This window comes from Mytilus trossulus, chromosome 2 (assembly GCF_036588685.1).
Source record: "Mytilus trossulus isolate FHL-02 chromosome 2, PNRI_Mtr1.1.1.hap1, whole genome shotgun sequence".
NCBI lineage: Eukaryota > Metazoa > Mollusca > Bivalvia > Mytilida > Mytilidae > Mytilus > Mytilus trossulus.
Window position 1 is genome coordinate 30,744,923 of NC_086374.1, and position 23,400 is coordinate 30,768,322.

At 33.6% G+C, this 23,400-nt stretch overlaps 1 protein-coding gene across 4 annotated transcripts in view; it reads left to right on the forward strand.

Annotated features, from left to right (window-relative positions):
* Positions 1-23,400, forward strand: part of LOC134706981 (heat shock 70 kDa protein 12A-like) — a 47,736-nt gene that overhangs the window by 14,478 nt on the left and 9,858 nt on the right. The window contains exons 1-8 of one of the 4 annotated variants that reach the window (XM_063566397.1): positions 7,737-7,801; positions 12,018-12,142; positions 14,087-14,137; positions 19,464-19,542; positions 19,804-19,871; positions 21,026-21,077; positions 21,824-21,911; positions 22,861-23,158. In XM_063566397.1, coding sequence (XP_063422467.1) covers positions 12,047-12,142; positions 14,087-14,137; positions 19,464-19,542; positions 19,804-19,871; positions 21,026-21,077; positions 21,824-21,911; positions 22,861-23,158 — 732 coding nt within the window. In that variant the 5' untranslated portion in view covers positions 7,737-7,801; positions 12,018-12,046. The other 3 variants (XM_063566394.1, XM_063566396.1, XM_063566395.1) reach the window with 3 other exon arrangements.

The following is a 23,400-nucleotide window of genomic DNA, read 5'->3' on the forward strand; positions in this document are numbered from 1 at the left end:
CCAAATGTGTCCATGTAAAGGCAAAATTGCCAAATGTGTCCATGTAAAGGCAAAATTGCCAAATGTGTCCATGTAAAGGCAAAATTGCCAAATGTGTCCATGTAAAGGCAAAATTGTGACTGTGCGGTTACGAATCACAGTCTATGAAAAAAGACCCGTCTAAATTATATTTAGTTGACACATTCAGCAACACTTACTGTTATCTTGATATTACTTTTGAATTAAATTTTAAGGATTTTTCTAAACATACTATAACGAATATTCCTAAAGTTCTTACGTAAATAGACTAAATATTAACTCCTAAATTTAGATACATGTATGTCTTTACACCAGACTCTACACAATAATATACAACATATAGAAATGATTTGGCTTTCCCTATTGTAATTGTTTTTTCCTTCTTTTGAAGTAGATGTTCTTTTGGGTATCACCAGCCCAGTAGCCAGTACTTCGGTACTGGCATGAAAATACGGATTTTTTGTGTTATTAAAATTTGCTGTTACAAAACATTAGAAATTATTATAAATTAAGGAATGTATCTCCCTCATGCAAAGCTCTGATTCCTTTCACGAATTTGGCTATACTTTTTAGACCTTTTGGATTATAGCTCTTCATCTTTTATATATGCTTTGGATTTCAAATATTTTGGCTACGAGCATCACTGAAGAGACATGTATTGTCGAAATGCGCATCTGGTGCAACAAAATTGGTACCGTTGATTTTATTACTACCACTGGGTCGATGCCTCTGCTGGTGGACTATTAGTCCCCGAGGGTATCACCAGCCCAGTAGCCAGTACTTCGGTACTGGCATGAAAATACGGATTTTTTGTGTTATTAAAATTTGCTGTTACAAAACATTAGAAATTATTATAAATTAAGGAATGTATCTCCCTCATGCAAAGCTCTGATTCCTTTCACGAATTTGGCTATACTTTTTAGACCTTTTGGATTATAGCTCTTCATCTTTTATATATGCTTTGGATTTCAAATATTTTGGCTACGAGCATCACTGAAGAGACATGTATTGTCGAAATGCGCATCTGGTGCAACAAAATTGGTACCGTTGATTTTATTACTACCACTGGGTCGATGCCTCTGCTGGTGGACTATTAGTCCCCGAGGGTATCACCAGCCCAGTAGCCAGTACTTCGGTACTGGCATGAAAATACGGATTTTTTGTGTTATTAAAATTTGCTGTTACAAAACATTAGAAATTATTATAAATTAAGGAATGTATCTCCCTCATGCAAAGCTCTGATTCCTTTCACGAATTTGGCTATACTTTTTAGACCTTTTGGATTATAGCTCTTCATCTTTTATATATGCTTTGGATTTCAAATATTTTGGCTACGAGCATCACTGAAGAGACATGTATTGTCGAAATGCGCATCTGGTGCAACAAAATTGGTACCGTTGATTTTATTACTACCACTGGGTCGATGCCTCTGCTGGTGGACTATTAGTCCCCGAGGGTATCACCAGCCCAGTAGCCAGTACTTCGGTACTGGCATGAAAATACGGTTTTTTTGTGTTATTAAAATTTGCTGTTACAAAACATTAGAAATTATTATAAATTAAGGAATGTATCTCCCTCATGCAAAGCTCTGATTCCTTTCACGAATTTGGCTATACTTTTTAGACCTTTTGGATTATAGCTCTTCATCTTTTATATATGCTTTGGATTTCAAATATTTTGGCTACGAGCATCACTGAAGAGACATGTATTGTCGAAATGCGCATCTGGTGCAACAAAATTGGTACCGTTGATTTTATTACTACCACTGGGTCGATGCCTCTGCTGGTGGACTATTAGTCCCCGAGGGTATCACCAGCCCAGTAGCCAGTACTTCGGTACTGGCATGAAAATACGGATTTTTTGTGTTATTAAAATTTGCTGTTACAAAACATTAGAAATTATTATAAATTAAGGAATGTATCTCCCTCATGCAAAGCTCTGATTCCTTTCACGAATTTGGCTATACTTTTTAGACCTTTTGGATTATAGCTCTTCATCTTTTATATATGCTTTGGATTTCAAATATTTTGGCTACGAGCATCACTGAAGAGACATGTATTGTCGAAATGCGCATCTGGTGCAACAAAATTGGTACCGTTGATTTTATTACTACCACTGGGTCGATGCCTCTGCTGGTGGACTATTAGTCCCCGAGGGTATCACCAGCCCAGTAGCCAGTACTTCGGTACTGGCATGAAAATACGGATTTTTTGTGTTATTAAAATTTGCTGTTACAAAACATTAGAAATTATTATAAATTAAGGAATGTATCTCCCTCATGCAAAGCTCTGATTCCTTTCACGAATTTGGCTATACTTTTTAGACCTTTTGGATTATAGCTCTTCATCTTTTATTTATGCTTTGGATTTCAAATATTTTGGCTACGAGCATCACTGAAGAGACATGTATTGTCGAAATGCGCATCTGGTCAACACAATTGGTACCGTTGATTTTATTACTACCACTGGGTCGATGCCTCTGCTGGTGGACTATTAGTCCCCGAGGGTTTCACCAGCCCAGTAGCCAGTACTTCGGTACTGGCATGAAAATACGGATTTTTTTTTTTATTAAAATTTGCTGTTACAAAACATTAGAAATTATTATAAATTAAGGAATGTATATCCCTCATGCAAAGCTCTGATTCCTTTCACGAATTTGGCTATACTTTTTAGACCTTTTGGATTATAGCTCTTCATCTTTTATATATGCTTTGGATTTCAAATATTTTGGCTACGAGCATCACTGAAGAGACATGTATTGTCGAAATGCGCATCTGGTGCAACACAATTGGTACCGTTGATTTTATTACTACCACTGGGTCGATGCCTCTGCTGGTGGACTATTTGTCCCCGAGGGTATCACCAGCCCAGTAGCCAGTACTTCGGTACTGGCATGAAAATACGGATTTTTTGTGTTATTAAAATTTGCTGTTACAAAACATTAGAAATTATTATAAATTAAGGAATGTATCTCCCTCATGCAAAGCTCTGATTCCTTTCACGAATTTGGCTATACTTTTTAGACCTTTTGGATTATAGCTCTTCATCTTTTATATATGCTTTGGATTTCAAATATTTTGGCTACGAGCATCACTGAAGAGACATGTATTGTCGAAATGCGCATCTGGTGCAACAAAATTGGTACCGTTGATTTTATTACTACCACTGGGTCGATGCCTCTGCTGGTGGACTATTAGTCCCCGAGGGTATCACCAGCCCAGTAGCCAGTACTTCGGTACTGGCATGAAAATACGGATTTTTTTTGTTATTAAAATTTGCTGTTACAAAACATTAGAAATTATTATAAATTAAGGAATGTATCTCCCTCATGCAAAGCTCTGATTCCTTTCACGAATTTGGCTATACTTTTTAGACCTTTTGGATTATAGCTCTTCATCTTTTATATATGCTTTGGATTTCAAATATTTTGGCTACGAGCATCACTGAAGAGACATGTATTGTCGAAATGCGCATCTGGTGCAACAAAATTGGTACCGTTGATTTTATTACTACCACTGGGTCGATGCCTCTGCTGGTGGACTATAAGTCCCCGAGGGTATCACCAGCCCAGTAGCCAGTACTTCGGTACTGGCATGAAAATACGGATTTTTTGTGTTATTAAAATTTGCTGTTACAAAACACTAGAAATTATTATAAATTAAGGAATGTATCTCCCTCATGCAAAGCTCTGATTCCTTTCACGAATTTGGCTATACTTTTTAGACCTTTTGGATTATAGCTCTTCATCTTTTATATATGCTTTGGATTTCAAATATTTTGGCTACGAGCATCACTGAAGAGACATGTATTGTCGAAATGCGCATCTGGTGCAACAAAATTGGTACCGTTGATTTTATTACTACCACTGGGTCGATGCCTCTGCTGGTGGACTATTAGTCCCCGAGGGTATCACCAGCCCAGTAGCCAGTACTTCGGTACTGGCATGAAAATACGGATTTTTTGTGTTATTAAAATTTGCTGTTACAAAACATTAGAAATTATTATAAATTAAGGAATGTATCTCCCTCATGCAAAGCTCTGATTCCTTTCACGAATTTGGCTTTACTTTTTAGACCTTTTGGATTATAGCTCTTCAACTTTTATATATGATTTGGATTTCAAATATTTTGGCTACGAGCATCACTGAAGAGACATGTATTGTCGAAATGCGCATCTGGTGCAACAAAATTGGTACCGTTGATTTTATTACTACCACTGGGTCGATGCCTCTGCTGGTGGACTATTAGTCCCCGAGGGTATCACCAGCCCAGTAGCCAGTACTTCGGTACTGGCATGAAAATACGGATTTTTTGTGTTATTAAAATTTGCTGTTACAAAACATTAGAAATTATTATAAATTAAGGAATGTATCTCCCTCATGCAAAGCTCTGATTCCTTTCACGAATTTGGCTATACTTTTTAGACCTTTTGGATTATAGCTCTTCATCTTTTATATATGCTTTGGATTTCAAATATTTTGGCTACGAGCATCACTGAAGAGACATGTATTGTCGAAATGCGCATCTGGTGCAACAAAATTGGTACCGTTGATTTTATTACTACCACTGGGTCGATGCCTCTGCTGGTGGACTATTAGTCCCCGAGGGTATCACCAGCCCAGTAGCCAGTACTTCGGTACTGGCATGAAAATACGGATTTTTTGTGTTATTAAAATTTGCTGTTACAAAACATTAGAAATTATTATAAATTAAGGAATGTATCTCCCTCATGCAAAGCTCTGATTCCTTTCACGAATTTGGCTATACTTTTTAGACCTTTTGGATTATAGCTCTTCATCTTTTATATATGCTTTGGATTTCAAATATTTTGGCTACGAGCATCACTGAAGAGACATGTATTGTCGAAATGCGCATCTGGTGCAACAAAATTGGTACCGTTGATTTTATTACTACCACTGGGTCGATGCCTCTGCTGGTGGACTATTAGTCCCCGAGGGTATCACCAGCCCAGTAGCCAGTACTTCGGTACTGGCATGAAAATACGGATTTTTTGTGTTATTAAAATTTGCTGTTACAAAACATTAGAAATTATTATAAATTAAGGAATGTATCTCCCTCATGCAAAGCTCTGATTCCTTTCACGAATTTGGCTATACTTTTTAGACCTTTTGGATTATAGCTCTTCATCTTTTATATATGCTTTGGATTTCAAATATTTTGGCTACGAGCATCACTGAAGAGACATGTATTGTCGAAATGCGCATCTGGTGCAACAAAATTGGTACCGTTGATTTTATTACTACCACTGGGTCGATGCCTCTGCTGGTGGACTATTAGTCCCCGAGGGTATCACCAGCCCAGTAGCCAGTACTTCGGTACTGGCATGAAAATACGGATTTTTTGTGTTATTAAAATTTGCTGTTACAAAACATTAGAAATTATTATAAATTAAGGAATGTATCTCCCTCATGCAAAGCTCTGATTCCTTTCACGAATTTGGCTATACTTTTTAGACCTTTTGGATTATAGCTCTTCATCTTTTATATATGCTTTGGATTTCAAATATTTTGGCTACGAGCATCACTGAAGAGACATGTATTGTCGAAATGCGCATCTGGTGCAACAAAATTGGTACCGTTGATTTTATTACTACCACTGGGTCGATGCCTCTGCTGGTGGACTATTAGTCTCCGAGGGTATCACCAGCCCAGTAGCCAGTAATTCGGTACTGGCATGAAAATACGGATTTTTTGTGTTATTAAAATTTGCTGTTACAAAACATTAGAAATTATTATAAATTAAGGAATGTATCTCCCTCATGCAAAGCTCTGATTCCTTTCACGAATTTGGCTATACTTTTTAGACCTTTTGGATTATAGCTCTTCATCTTTTATATATGCTTTGGATTTCAAATATTTTGGCTACGAGCATCACTGAAGAGACATGTATTGTCGAAATGCGCATCTGGTGCAACAAAATTGGTACCGTTGATTTTATTACTACCACTGGGTCGATGCCTCTGCTGGTGGACTATTAGTCCCCGAGGGTATCACCAGCCCAGTAGCCAGTACTTCGGTACTGGCATGAAAATACGGATTTTTTGTGTTATTAAAATTTGCTGTTACAAAACATTAGAAATTATTATAAATTAAGGAATGTATCTCCCTCATGCAAAGCTCTGATTCCTTTCACGAATTTGGCTATACTTTTTAGACCTTTTGGATTATAGCTCTTCATCTTTTATATATGCTTTGGATTTCAAATATTTTGGCTACGAGCATCACTGAAGAGACATGTATTGTCGAAATGCGCATCTGGTGCAACACAATTGGTACCGTTGATTTTATTACTACCACTGGGTCGATGCCTCTGCTGGTGGACTATTAGTCCCCGAGGGTATCACCAGCCCAGTAGCCAGTACTTCGGTACTGGCATGAAAATACGGATTTTTTGTGTTATTAAAATTTGCTGTTACAAAACATTAGAAATTATTATAAATTAAGGAATGTATCTCCCTCATGCAAAGCTCTGATTCCTTTCACGAATTTGGCTATACTTTTTAGACCTTTTGGATTATAGCTCTTCATCTTTTATATATGCTTTGGATTTCAAATATTTTGGCTACGAGCATCACTGAAGAGACATGTATTGTCGAAATGCGCATCTGGTGCAACAAAATTGGTACCGTTGATTTTATTACACGGTGTTTATATGCCCATGTCTGCAATAACGTTTCGAATATCAGTGAGCGCAATCTATGAATTACTGGGTAAATTATTGAGTAAGGGATTTAGTTACAGTAAATTACAATAAACCTTTTACTACATTCTTATATTTTTTTTCCATATATATATATATATATATATATATAGATACAAAGTTTTAGTTTGCAAGTTTGGTAGAACTTGTGGAATTTTTGTGTCAAACGGAGTAGCACCTCGTAAAATTTTACGGTGATGTTGTTAACCAAGCGCGAAAGATTAGAAACGATGCGGACGCTTATCAAGCATTTAAAAAACTTATTCTAAATGGTTACCAATTCAAGGCTGTTATTATATCTTTCACTTCTGTTTTATTGGTAAAGACAGTGATTTCTTTATCAGTAAATCAAAACCATACTAAATGTTAAGAGTATTCCACGCGACTAAATACGCTCATATAAGAAAGAAGATGTGGTATGATTGCCAATGAGACAACTCTCAACAAGAGACCAGTAGGTCACCGTACGTCCTTCGTATTCATTTCTAATATAAAACGGCATGAAAGTCAATTGGGTTTAACTATACAGTGTTCCCACTTCGGTGTTGACATGAATATAAATTTTATGGGCATTTAAAATATTTACTGTATGAATTATTCGAAATACTGAGTTTTTCTTATCCTAGAAATAGATAACGTTAGCCTTATTTGGCACACCTTGTTGAAAGATGTTGTATCTCTTTTGAATAAAACTATTTTGTATAATATTTACCAGTATTAAACCTGTATTATTTTGGCGCAAATGAAATGTCAATTGGCGCAAAAGTAACGCACTGTTAATTTAGATACAACTATTTATCACGTTGAACCCGTATTCTATTAGAGCATTTGCATTATTCACGTATCAGGATACGTGCACGGATCGACGTATACGAATCGACCAGATTTGTTTACAAAAATGAGTTTACCCCGATCTCAATTAAAATAAAATGCATTTATAATTTATATAATATTTTCATCGGGACCAACTTGACTTAATTTACCCTTTCCTCATATACGTGTTACACGATACGTCGATACGGATACGCCAGCAAATACTTGATTAATGCAAATGCTCTATTTACCGTAGGTACCAATTCACCTATGTATCCTTAGCTTCAAATAATTAGATTTCTTTAATTTCTCCGTAGCTTCCGTTTCAGTCTTACAAAAGAATAAAGGTACGTCCTGATACCTACTTAATAATCGTAATATTCATTTTTGCAACTATACACAAATGTTTAAACTTACCATATAAAAAGCCAAGTCTTGATTTGAAATATATACGCCATTTAATGTAACTCGATGTCAAGGACCTTTAAAATTTGAAAAACTGATGAATATGCAAAAGTTTATACGCGTTACTTGGGACTTAAATGGGTATGGATTTAAAAACATTAGTTCTTGAATTGGAAAAACCCACGTAGTTGACACGAATATGGAGTATTTGATTTTTAAAAAACTTATCTTTCCTTCGGACTTACCTGTTTACGCCGAATATTTTAGTAATAAAGCTTCCATACAGATATATATCTCAGTCAATATAACAACCTTTTCACATTGAATAGAAACTTTCCGAATGACATGCAATTAAAATAAAATAGTAGAATCTTGAGGTAGATTTACCAGAAGACAAGGTAAATATTTATTTGAATTGTGTTTCTTCTTTCTATGCACAGACGACATGATCTTTATGTCTAAACTAAAAAAAAGATGTACAAAGCATTATGAGCTAATTTTGTAAGTACTATAATATATGGAGGCTGATAGTGAATGTGGTCAATATAACACCTTAAAGATCAAATTCATAGTATTTTAAGGAATTTATAATACTTTTTTTTTAAAGTTTCTATAAATTAAACATATTGATAGACAGTTCGTGACTGTAATAATCTTTGTATACAATTTAGCAGAACTGTGAATTTTGATAAAGAGATAATTTAAATTCAATTTCAGAAGAGGCTTCAAGCAGAATATAAGATTTTAAAAGATATCGTTTGCATTATTATCCAAAATTATACAGACGTTATTCTTTTTTATGGATCCAATTTAATTTAGGGTAGCCAAAATTCCTAGTGTATCATAAAGGATTAGTTTTGAATATATAATTTGTTATATTAAATATAAAGATAAACGCCATAACGTTTCCCTGATCAAAAATATGTCAAACTAAAAAGGTATGTGACGTTAGCTGCTGCATGTTTCGTTATTCGTTATTTGATACCCAATATCCAACCGGCTGCTTGCAGTCTATTCGATATTGTTTGTTTTAGTTAAAATAAATACAATCAAAGTATATATTCGATAACATTTAAAATATTATATTTAGAAACAAAAGGAGCAAAAAGATATGTAGGTAATCATTGTTTGACGCAAATTAATAATCGAAATATAAAGCCTTTCGTAAATCGAACATTTGTCTTTATGAAATAAAGAATTTTATCAATGAAATGCAAACAATGATGTACATTTATACATGATATTTATAGAAGCGAAAACAACCGATCACTTTAGTAACGTTAAAAAATATGAATAGAAATAATCAGGGGAAGCCAAAATGAAATTGTCACTTTTCAGCTAAAGAATCGTCGAAATTCAGCTAAATGTGCCTGTCGATAGCTAAACCCCATAATCTCTCAGTCTTTATACAATAATGCAGATAGTTAGTTAATTTAAAGATATAAATGACACCAAAAGAAATGTTGGTAAAATTTTGTCCTTAATGGGCTCAAAGTGCCAGTTTGATATTAAAAACATATAGTGGAAACCTACTAGAGACCGCTCAAATGACGATGAGACCTCCTGGTTTTAAAATGTCCATACAATTTTATAATATTTTAGACTATGTATAAATTTAGATTGAATCAAAAGTATTCACCCAATAATGTCTTCTTCGATATCTTCGGTCGACTTCAAATGTCACTTTTTAGCTAAAAATATTCTAATTTTAATTAGACAAAAGAGGGCACAGGGCGATTACTAAACCCTGATCTCTCAATCTTGATATAAAATGCAGAAAGTTAGTTAATATAAAGATACAAATGACTACAAAAGGGAACTGGGTACAATTTTTGTAAGAGACCTCCTAAATGACTTGTGTTTTAGTTTCCATAAAATGAATGATATTTGAGGCTATGTATGCATACATATCGTATCAAAAAAATCAACATATATATACGGAGGTATTTAATTGTCACTTTTCTTTTAAAACTCGTCGAAAATTTAGGTTAAAAGGGCAATCCCTCCTGATCTTTCAATCTTGATAAAACCATGGAGATAGTAAATCAAAATAAGGAATTTGAATACACATGTGGTCTTCCATGTTAACGGAGGGCTCCTTTGTCCTGGGTTATTTTTTTATACGATCTATATATACAAAAAGTCTAAAACACCGTTTAATTTTATTGACATTGAAAGACCATGTTGGTTTCGCTGACATTAAAACAGTCACCATTATATATCGATAATCAAACTGGTACTTAGAGTCCTCAGTTAAGACATAGAATAAGAATTTTGGCGAAATTCCTTTTTATCTCATTAATCTACATACTATTATGAGAGACCAAGAAGTTTTAGCCAACACCCTGAGCCCTTTTAGGTAAATATCCGACGATTTTTTTTTATTGAAAAGTGACACTTTGAGCCCTCCGTTTATATCGAAGATGACATTTTTTCCTGGAAAATGTTTTGATGCGACCTATATATTAACATAGCTGAAGGGGGCGATAAAAAAAAGAAGATGTGGTATGAGACAACTGTCCACAAGAGACCAAAATGATACAGACATTAACAACTATAGGTCACCAACAACGAACTAAGCCCATACCGCACAGTCAGCTATGAAAGGCCCCGATAAAACAATGCAAAACAATTCAAACGAGAAAACAAACGGCCTTATTTATATAAAAAATGAACGAAAAACAAATATGTGACACATAAACAAACAACAACCACAGAATTACAGGCTCCTTACATGGGACAGGCACACAAATAAATAATGTGGCGGGGTTAAACATGTTAGCGGGATTCCAACCGTCTTCCTAAACTAGGACAGTGGTATAACAGTACAACATAAGAACGAACTATACAATCAGTTGAAACACATCAGATGGACAAAATACAATTGGATGTGACCGGGTACTTCTACATTCCGACACAAAAGGACACAAACACAGATATGAGAGAACTCGCAGTTATCTGACAGCTAGTTCAAAGTCAATAACAACTAATAAAAAATCATGCATCTAAGAAGAAACTATCAATCCGTACACATCACACATTCAATGTATTTAGTGTAAAGACGTCATAAACAGCCAGAGAAAGACATGACCTTGTGCAATGCCAAGTTATAGATATCGACTTTCGAACAGATGTATACTACTGTTGCCTTTGTTTGATAATTATGTTTATTGATGAAAAAAAATATTGGATTTAATCGATAATTATTTTTTTAGAATTATGCTTATCGCAAAAAAATAAAAATTGTATGTAAAGTTAGCGGCCGGTTCGTTATTCGATAGGCGAATGTCCTACCGGTTCTATCAGTCGGTTCGTTAACCAATTATTTTCCTGGTCGAAAGTAATAAAAATATATGAATATTCGGTAACATTTATAGAAGCAACATTCAAAGATATAAAGAGTTAAAAACACGATCATTGCTTGGGCAAAATATAATATCAATCAACAAGTTTAAACATAAAAAGTTTGTATTGAAACTAAAAGTAATAACATTCAAAACAACAAAAACATATAAACTAGAGGAGTTTTAACTACAAAACCATAATACTCTGAACTTGCGTTCTTAATTAACTTATTTCAAAACAAAGCAAAATAATATTTCAGACTCCATAGATTTTTCAATATTATAACAACGATTGTGGTATGATTGCAAATGAGGCAACTCCATATCCACCACATATCAAAGACTGAGAACGAGCCGGGTTACATTCAACTGCAGTCCCGTACGGTCTGTCTTCCACAATGAGCGAAACCGATTCTGCGTAAAAAGACGCAAAGATCACCAGCATGACGATATATGAAACAAACCAAATGGAAAACAACTTTTTCACTTATGCTTACACTAATAAATGAAAAAAACAAGTTTTGACTTGGGATAGGCACATTAACAATGTGGAGCGGTTAAACATGTTCTAGTGTTTTAGTCAATACATGATCGAGGGATAATAAATGAGTTTTGAGTTGTATATACAGCTACTTCTTATCTATCACATTTTCTAGATGCCACGTTTTAACTAAGATTTTAAGATTAATGCTTTTAAAAACACGTTTTTCTGTTTTCAGCTTTTAAAATTGTATGAAGTAAACATTCAATGGAAGGTTTATTGAAGAGAAAGATATCCTTCTTTACAGGATACCAAGACAAATGGTTTGTTCTAGCAGACGATGGAAACATAAAACAATTTGAAGTAGGTAGAAGCAATGTCAACATGCTATATTTTTATTATTTTATAAATACTTAATTTGGTCCTGGTGCATGTATTTATGATGAGTTTATTTCTAACTTAAGAGTGAACAAGTTCACATAACAATATATTGTTCCTTTTTATATATAAAAAAAGACGATGTGATATGATTGCCAATGCAACAACTAATCACAAGAGACTAAATGACACAGAAATTTATAACTTTACGTCACCATACGGCCTTTAACAATGAGCCAAGCTCATTCAAAGCATAAATTCATTTATTTGTTTTAAATAAATCTGCACATGACTGTGTTTTTGTGGGGTTTTATGTCTTTGTATCAATATATTTTTTATTCTGTTAGATGCAGTAACATTGTCTGGAATTACTGACACATAAAGCTATCTTACATAATAGCGCCTCTCTTCTATATACAAGAGTTTTCTTAGTACACCCATTGACTTATTTTTTTTTACATAATGCTTCCTTGATGGGACTACCAATGAACGAAACGGTAACAATCAAACTAACACAGAGAGAGTTGCATGTTATGTAAGCAATATATACACCTAGAAAGATATTGTTTCGTTCTTTGAAAACAAAACGTAAACGATATGTAAAATCAGATCACTTTTATTTTACTTACACATTAATAACTTTTGATTGTGTCGGTGTTGACATAAATATCAATTATATGGTAATTTTTATAAATTTCCTGTTACAAAACTTTGATTTTCTCGAAAAAGCAATGATTTTCTTATCCCAGGAATAGATTACCGTAGCCGTATTTGGCACAACTTTTTGGAATTTTGGGTCCTCAATGCTCTTCAACTTTGTACTTGTTTGATTTTATACTAGTAACTATTTTAATCTGCGCCTCACTGATAAGCCTTATGTAGATGAAACGCGCGTCTGGCGTATTACCTTTTAATCCTGGTACTTTTGATAACAATAGCACTCGACAGGTGTTAATTATTTGCTTAACGATAGTGGAACATATTTCTTGCATTTAATATATATGTCATAACTAATGATAATTTGTATATTTCTATACGTTGATATATATGTAGTAAAATTTAACCATAAGCCGACGATGAATTTGTGTATGTCGCATAAAAAGAACTCTTCGTGTCATGACAAAGCGTTGTTTATCCTCAGACATAGGCATTTGTCGTCGACATTTGGAACATGGGCGAAGCGCTTCGGAAAATTTGTTTGAGGACCATGGCCGATGGTCTCTGAACTTGAATGTTGACGTTCAATGCCTAATAATTGATATTTGATGATATGTCCATCATTAAACCATATATATTCTTCCTTGCCAATGCAACGTAGCCTTAGGGTTAACCTCGAAATCTCTCTACAATAGTTCAGATCATCAACTGTAAAAAAAATAATGTCTTTTTAAATTGCTTTGATAAAATACGATTCTAGGTCATCGTTTATCACCCCATCATATCATTAATCGTTACTAATCATCAACACTTCATATCCCAACCCATAAAAGGTATCTATACTCTTAATTGTATCTAAAATGTCCTTACATACTCCATATGTTTAAACTTTGGGTAAAACCGATCCCCTTTATCGTAAATTGTTAAATGTATTAAAAGAAACTTTATTTTTTATTGATCGTTACTTTGATATGAAGTTACACCCCGTACGAACTATAACTGTAAGTGTCTGTGTCATATGGTCTTTTGTGGAGAGTTGCCTCATTGGCAATCAAAGATCATCATACCACATTTTCTTTGCTATATTTACAACTTTACCTTAATGAATAAGCATAATAAGCTCTAATATGCTAGAAGACAACCGTACCTGTTTTGTTCATTTCTTAGGTTCGTCCGTTTGTCCATACCCAAACATCAGTATTTGGTGTTATATATGATTTCAGGTTATCATGTTTGACTTTTAATGGAATATATATTTAATTTACATTTCAGCGACAACCAACCGAACCAAATCAAAAACCAAAATGGACGATGAATATTATTGTAAGTTTACATCATACTTATTTCTTAAATTACTTTTTTTCAAAGATCTTCAAAGGTTGGCAAAAGTTTAAAGATACGGAAAGGCATTATGTAGAAAAAGAAAGGCATTATGAAGATAAAGAAAGACGGACAATTATATATGTGGAAATAAATGAATGACAAATAACCACCTGTATGATCAACTAAAAAGGACAAAAATACACCATGTGAAAAAAATAAAAAAAAATAACTAACAAACGATGACGCTTCATGTAATGTAAGAAAACTCAAAGTGACACCCCTTCCCATTTTTTTATACTGTATTCCAACCACAATTAATTATGGAACAGGCAGAGGTAAAGATTCTGTATTGTAGTATTAATGTATGGACTGTTTCATAATGGCTCTGTAACATGCCCGAGGTATTAATAATGGCCAGGGGTGGTTGTAATGGCAATGAGGCAACGCCGAGGGCCATTACAACTGTCCGAGGCCATTATTAATATCAAGGGCATATTACATGGCCAATATGAAAAAGTCCATATATTGATACTTTTATTAACCAACTAAGGCAACTTCATTCAAGAACAGTCTTGGAGTCTCGGATCCAAAACTATACAGCTAACCACACATCTACAAGAGGACAATACAGAAAAAGCTAGTTTTATAACATTCTTATAAATTGATTTTAGTTATTCGATTAAACGAAGAGTAAGAAACTAAGAATATACAGGAATTTCATAGCTGAACTTGTCTTTTCGCATTCACGATGAAATTTTGGTCAACATTGTGACTGTCAGATGTACTTTCTGAATTCTCATCCAAGTACTTAATTTTATGCTATTAAAATTCATTTCATCTGGCAAATATAGAGTAGCTGGGAAGTATAAATTCGACAGTTTAACTATTCTTAATCTTTGTCTTGTGTAGTCTGCATTCTGAGGATTGAACAACGGAAATGAAACAGTGATAATAATCAAAAGTACTCGAAAAAGGCTGTGAAATATTTCCATTTCATTTGAACTTGTATTTATGACAGTAAGTTAAAAAAAATATGGTACACTTATTTGAAGAAATAAACGACATTTTGATTTAATCGATGTCCCGTTTCATCTGTTCATAATGCATGACTGTGATAACGTAATGCACGGGTGTGATTTCGTAATGCATGACTGAGATTTCGTAAAGACTGGCTGTAGCAATTTCTCCGTTCATAATGCACAGTTGTCGAAATTTTCCTTTTATAAAGCATGGGCATTTCTATACATATTGTAGTAAGTTGTTTAATAATAAGTAGTACATAAATAAATTGCATACATAAAACAAAACAATAAAAACCAAAAATAACTGATGCTTTGTTTTATTGATTTTTTCACATTTTGAGAACAATTTAGAATTAATTAAGGAAAATTATACATTTTTTTTTAGAAACGGATACCTTTGACATATTCTATTTTTTGTGGAAGTTGTCTGCTGACGTTTTCGTAAACTTTTTTGTATGTAATGACTAAAAGGGACAAAAAATGAAAAATGAAGAAAAAAAGGATTGTCTAGAAAACTTTTATGATGTTCGCTGCCTGTTTTTCTTTTTTTTTTATATAAGAAAAATGGGTACTCACTAGGAACTTAATTAGGGGAATTTGTAATGTTACAACATAAAATTAAGAATGGGTATGGGGAATGTGTCAAAGAGACAACAACCCAACAATAGAGCAGACGAGGCAACCAATGGGTCTTCAAGGCAGCGACAAACTCCCGCACCCGGGGGCGTCTTTCAGCTGGCCCCTAAACAAATATGTATACTAGTTCAGTGATAATGGACGTCATACTAAACTCCGAGTTATACTCAAGAAACTAGAATTCAAAAATCAGATGCCAGAGGCTCCTGACTTGGGACAAGCGCAAATGCGGCGGGGTTAAATATGTTTTTGAAATCTCAACTCTCCCCTTACACCCCTAGCTATATATAGCCAATGTAGAAAAAAGAAACGCACAACAATACGCACTGTAAAACTCAGTTTAAGAGAAGTCCGATTCCGATATCAAAAGTGGTAACAAAAGAAAATAAGCAAAATGACAATAATACATAAATAACTTAGACAAAAGACTACTAGCAGTTAATGATATGCCAGCTTCAGACCTCAATTAAACTGATTAAAAGATTATGTCTTCATCATATAAATATCAGGCACAATCCCTCCCATTTGGGGTTAAGTTTTATACCATCATAAGACATATGAAAAGAATTCAACCCGTGGCATGCAAACACTGGTTTTTAAAATAAATGTGTTTAATTCCGATTCAAAGACCCTACAATTGAATCAATAGTAAAGCCAACATATGCAATCTTTAATCACTGACAACTATATCCCTTCTTAATAAGTCTGCTTAAGATTTTGTAAGCTTTTGAGGTGAATACAGATATGTGTGTGCTTTGTAAAGAATATTACCATAAATGATTAGATGTGAAATACCTGAACGTATAAGATGTCTGCATGTGCAGTTATATTTACGAATGATGTCCTTGTACCGATGATAAAATGTGTAAATGTTTTGACTACTTTGTGATATCGAAAACCCTGGTGTAATAAATTTTCAGTAACACAAACATTTATCTCGCTAACATCTAAAACGTTGTAAATAAACTCATCATAGATATCAGGACAAAATTTTGCATATACGACAGACGCGCGTTTCGTCTTCAAAAGACTCATCAGTGACGCTTGAATCACAAAAAGTTAAAAAGGCCAAAATAAGTACTAGATTGAAGAGCATTGAGGACTAAAGTTCCTAAAAGTTTTGCCAAATTCAGCTAAGGTAATCTATGTCTGAGGTAGAAAAGCTTTAGTATTTCAGAAATTCTTTTTGTAATCAGTTAATTTATAAATATACTGAACGACTTTATAAACGCAACACTCCTTTTGTTGATTTTTTTTAACAAATCTTTTTTTATTCTCTTACAACTACTTTTTATGCTTATCATGCTTCTTTCTCTTTACACAAAATCAAAATCTGACTTACCTGTGGTTATTGAACATACCAAATTTTTGAAGTCGCACGAATTTCTTAAAGCGAAATTGTGGTCCCATGAACGATTATTTCAGTTATTTTGCTTTGTGAAACAGTTCTTTCAATCCTTTGCCTTACTTACTTTTTTTTAAATGTTGCATCTCCATTTTGCCAACTCAGAGAAATAAAAAAAAACCAAAGAACTGAATTAGCCCTTAAGAATACTGCAAATATGAATACATAAATGTGCTGCAAACCGTATGACTTCAGAAACTCGTTCTAATGTCCTTCCGACAATGATACAAGTAGACAAAATTTGTTGCTGGCCATCAATGAACAGATCAACCTGTAGTGACAATGAAACATCAACAGAATTTGATTATGCAACGTCATTTGCTAATCATGTTTACGGCCGCAACGTCAACTGCTAACCAAATTGCCGAGTGCCATTGAGTACAGATTCATGCCATAAATGTTTCCCATGAACTGCATTGCCAAAGAATTGACTGAAGGAAAACTTGTAAAGCCCTCAAGTTCCAACCGCATAATTGCCAAAACCAACTAATGGGTTGAACAAATGCAAAATCAGAAGGTGTAAAACAGAACCCAAAAAATGTCAGACAGAATTTGTTGACCTTTCTGACAATCATTTTGGCGTAAGTAACAGGCAGTCATCGCTTTTGACGTTGACACATTCATTAAAAAAATAACACAAACATAAGCTAGTGTTGCGTTTCTAAAGTCGTTCAGTATATAAGCATATCAATTATTCATGTCAGCACAAAAAGTGCTGACTACTGGGCTTGTGATACCCTCCGGAAAATAAATCTCCACCAGCAGTGAATCGTAGTAATTGAGATGTATAAACATATACGATGTTGACAAGGGAACGCCACCATCTAAAAATTGATAATTAACGATAGGAATGGAAAATCATCTCTTTTATCTTAAATTTGTGTATTTTAAAAGCTTTCCGTTAATGATATTAATATCAAGATCGAGCAAAGGGCAATGGTAATTTTTAGTATTAGCTTTAACTAAAGTTAGTTCAGCAAGATAAATTTCTTTAGTATACATACTGAAGTCGTCATTATTGAGAGCCAATATATCATCCAAATATCTAAAAGTATTATTAAATTTTTGTATCAGATATTGTTTCGATGGATCGTTGCTAATTTAAGTTCATAAATTGTACCTCATAGTAATACACAAAAAAGTCCGCAAAAAGTTTTAACAATAAATGGACGGAAACGAAGACTACACTATAATTTGCAAAAGATGTTTTGTAAGCGAAACCGGGAATTAGAAAAGAAATCAATTGAAAAAATAACGAAAACAATTTACTTGAGAGTGCAATCGAGTTCCGAAGATAATCATGTAGTTGCAGTATCGTATCGCTCATGTAAAAACAAACCAGATAAAAAGTCGAATTCGGTAGGTCCAATTCGGGGAAAAGGGACGGAGAACATACATAATAAATCAATTGGGTTCTTCAAAACTGACTGACTAGAAGGACTTGCATACAACTTAAACTGCCACTAAAAAGGATTATGTCGGATATAGAAGCGGGATTTTTTCCACGCAATACTTCCACTTAACCGTAAAGAAACACAAGTTTGTTAAGGAGGAACAAACTGTTATACTATTACAATACGATGCAATGGATTGTACGCCTTCGATCTGACAACCCATGGGTGTGTATGTATAGACCCGCACAGATTTATGTACCATGACAAACATTAGAAAAATACCAATCATGCTGTTCGGTGTAAGCCAGGTCTCCGTTTTGAAGGCTGTACCTTGACCTATAATAGTTTACTTCAATAAATTGTTATTTGGATGGAGAGTGTCTCATTAGCACTCATTCCACAACTTCCTATACCTATATCAAACTGATGGTTTTAAAGCCAGCAGAAACGATTTTTTTACGGACGCCAACACGAGTTGTTGACCGCCATGAATTATAGTTTCACAGATGTTAGCGAATATGTTCCTAATGTCGTAACTACAATCCCTTCCCCTTTCTCCAAATTAGACTTATTACCGGCTTTGTACTAACATGAGCAACACAATGGTTGTCACGTAAGGAGCAAGATCTGCTGAGGTTAACCCATGTTTTCGGTGGGTTTCTTGTCAATTTGTCTTTAGTATCTATATTGTCTTTTGTGTACCATTGTCTGTCTGATTTCTTTTTTTCAGACATGGCGTTGACAGTTTATTAATCTTTTTATTAGTTTTTATGTCCCTCTTGTATCTGTCGGTTCTCTTTTGATGTACATATTTAAAAAACAAAGAAGATAAGTAATTAAGAGTATCGAATATTCTCCTCTATTTGCAGCTTGCAGATGTAACCACGAAGGATGATGGTCTCCGATTTGTTGTTACTGCAAGTAATGGTCGAACCCTCAAATTGAAAGGTACACATAATGATTTAAAAATCAAATAATAATACGTTGATGTATTGCACAATAATAATTATGCAAACACGTTTAAAAAGTAGAATCACAAAAAAACTGAACTCCGAAGAAATGTCAAAACGGAAAGTCCCTAGTCATATGGCAAAATCCAAAGTCAAACACATCAAACGAATGGATAACAACTGTCATATTTCTGATTTAATACAGGCATTTTGTGGAACTAAAAAGGTAAGTTTTTATGCTGTTTTCTTTCTTTTTAAGCACCAAACAAAGAGGAAAGAGAAAAATGGACAAAGCTGTTTAAGATCATAAACGAAAAACATTTCTCCGTAAGTTTTCCGGTTAATATTTATATTTAACGTATGATATGGTATTATAAAGTAAGATGATATTACTAGTTTCATAGTGTGCTAGTGAGCTAATTCGATATATATATGGGGTCAGCGAATTCCATATGGAGTGAGAGCGAAGCTCAAATCCTCATATGGAATTTACTGATCCATGCATATATGTATATAGATTCTACCACTGAATCGAGTGTAATACGATATTTATCCACTTTCAAATTTAAAACGCGAGAGTGGATAAATATCGTATTACACGAGATTCGATGGTGAAATCTGTTTCTCTAATGACTTTCTGACATTATACAGGCAAACTTTATCTTCTTTTCGAATGATCTGCAAAAAGATGTGTTCTTTCTATGTGACGTCATCAGGCATGGTGGTCTTTGTTCATGCCGTCACAATACATATCAGAGGAAAGCAAGCACATTCGACGTCATAATCGGATTTTAACCAATGAAGTGCTGAGATTAAACGAACCACACGTTGATTAAATTTTGTTTATACTATGGGTGCAGAAAGGGAAAAATTGACGAAGAATATATGTATCGTATTAGGTCACTAGCATTCTTTGTACGTATCTAAGCTCTTACCCGATATTGAATTTACTGACCTCATATATATCTTGTTTGAACACTATCACACTTTGTAACGAATTATTCGTACGTACTATCTTAACATTTGGTATTGGCATATCAAAGGGATTAAGTCTTCAATACTTGGTAATAAAGAACCTACTCCGAGTTATCTACACAAAAACAAATGTCAACAATAACAACTTTTAAGCTTTAATGTGTTTTAATGAATCTATTATAATCTTTCACTTTGAATTTCTTCGTGCGTTAAACCTTGCTGTTTACAAAACACACATATGATAATAAAAAAACGCAGATTTTTCAGTAATATATGCAGACAGTTGATATTGCCAAAAAATTCTGTTCACTTTAAATTTTATAAAAAGGTTTCTACGATTTGTGTGAAATATAAGATGTTAAACCTGTTTCTTCCAATATTCTCAGAGTTTCAATTAGGCAATGCCTAAATACCACCGTCATCTATTTATAATTTATAATATGTTTTTCTCAGACAGGCATAAATAAACATTAAAAGTTAAAACTGTTAGTTGATTTTGATTTTAGTTAATTTACTCAAAAAATGAAGACAAAGGAGATTTCAGACCTACAGCTCAAGGTTTGTGATGACTGTTATCTTCAATATAAGACAAGTTATTGATTCTCGATAAATTCGTTATTACTCCAAAAAGCATACATTGATTTTTTTTAATTTCCTTGCTAGATTTGTATTCAAATAAAAAAAAATACATCTTTTATTAAAGTGACACTATAAATTTCGTGCGTCTGGAGCGATTTTCTGGGTTTATCTCGACCAGCAGGGACGCTCAAACTTTAGAACGCCTGGGAAGTAATTAAACTTAGCCACGGCAAAAACAGACCTAAAATATATAATATATATATATAAAAATAATAATAATGGAATATATAATATCGCTTTTACTGTCTCCTATCAAATGTTAAATTGAATCATCATTGCTTTAAAACAATCGGTTTTGCTTCACGTTTATGTTTAAGTCAGAGTAAGTTGACGGAGAGTAATCCCATTGGCAATCATACCACATGTTATCGCCATATGTTAGTTCACACAACAAAGTAATAAGCAGTATAGAAATATACAATCAATTCGCAGTATACATTTTCCAAAACAAATTATGCAGAAAAACTGAAAAAAAATGTTTTAGTATTGCTTCTAACTACGAATAAGCATTTTGATATTTTCCCAAAAATGTGCATTGATTGGAAAAGAGCATTATAAATAAGAAGCCATATTAAGTGGAATTTCTCAATAAATTTCTATATTTGAAAAGCGGTAATATTTTAATTCATTCTACTTTATATTTTGAATATTTTCATTTTTGACAGATCAAGGAAATGTTGTACAGTCAGAAGTTTCTTCTGATGAAATGAGAAGCCAGGAACTGTTTAAGAATATGTCATTGAAGCCAAAAGGGTTAGAAAATTATGTGCTGTATTTAGATAAAAACTATGATTATGTTTCTATGGATAGCGATACTGACGCTTTCTTCAGAAAATTAATGAAATCAAATAAGTTTTGAAATTGAAATCTGAATAAATCTTAAAAAATTATAATAATTCACCTAACATTTCTAAATAAACTAAAAACTTCCTTCATAATAGAAATTCATCAGGCCGTTCGTGGACTCTGAAGATAATATCTTATTAAACTATTTTCCCGTCTGTTAAAATAAGACAATGAATTACATATTTTTTTAAAGAAAGGCGAAATATACCATTGGGACATTCAAACTCAAAGATCGAAAATAAATTAGCCATGCCATGACAAAAACCATAAAGACACACAACAGTTCATAATACACAACATAGAAAATAAAAAATTGAGTAACACGAACTCCAATATAAAAAGGTGAGCTCAGGTGCTCCGAAAGGATAAACAGAAACTGATCTACATTTGGAACCCGTGGTGTTGTTGATGAAAACCATATGTTGACATCTGCTGGAATTTTTGTCTAATGTGATTTTGTCTCTCTAGTGTTTTACCTAGTAGAATAGTCATTATTGAAAACGGCACTAGCATTATTCTTCCCAGAGGATGCATCTCAACCCGGACGAATTTTCAGTGTCATGACCTTGTTTTGTCAGTATACTATTATGAATAGATGCACGTGTACCAACACTGGCTATTTGCAAATATTTAACTCGCTATCTTCAATATTGTTGTCTAACATCGATGACGTCTAGGAGGCCACACTTCTATTGCCCCATACATCCTCGAAGTAATTCCTTGAATAAGTACATGTATTCTTTAAATATGTTTTGCATCGCAATTAAGAGGAATGAAAATATAAAAAGATCGCGACATTCAGGCGTACAAGAACATGGTAAATTCATTAATCAAACTTTAAACATTTTTTATATAGAAATTTCACCATGGTTGCTGCTATTGACTTTGGATCAACATATTCTGGTACTGCATTTTCCTCTAAGTCTGATTTTACTAGAAACCCTCTACATATGTATGTAATGGCAGGGGTTGGAAAAATCAATAATATGTCAACAAAAATTCCAACTGTTCTGCTTTTGAACCCGGATAAAAAGTTTGAGGCTTTTGGTAATGAAGCCGAAGAAAAGTATGCAAATTTGGCGATATATGACCCACAGTATGCAAATCAGTGTTATTACTTTACTCGATTCAAGATGCAAATTTACAATAACAGGGTAAGTTTGTAATATCAATAATAACAACTTGAAAACGAATACCTATAGAAATATCTATTTGAATATATATTTTTTTTTATATAAAAAGTATTTTCTTTAGTTTACAAATTATAACTTAATCTTATTACACTATCAAAGTGAGAATGAAAATGGAGAAACTGTCAGAGACAACAACCCGACCACAAAACAGATAACAGCCGAAGTCTTCAACGCAGCGAGAAAAATCCCGCACCCGGAGGTGG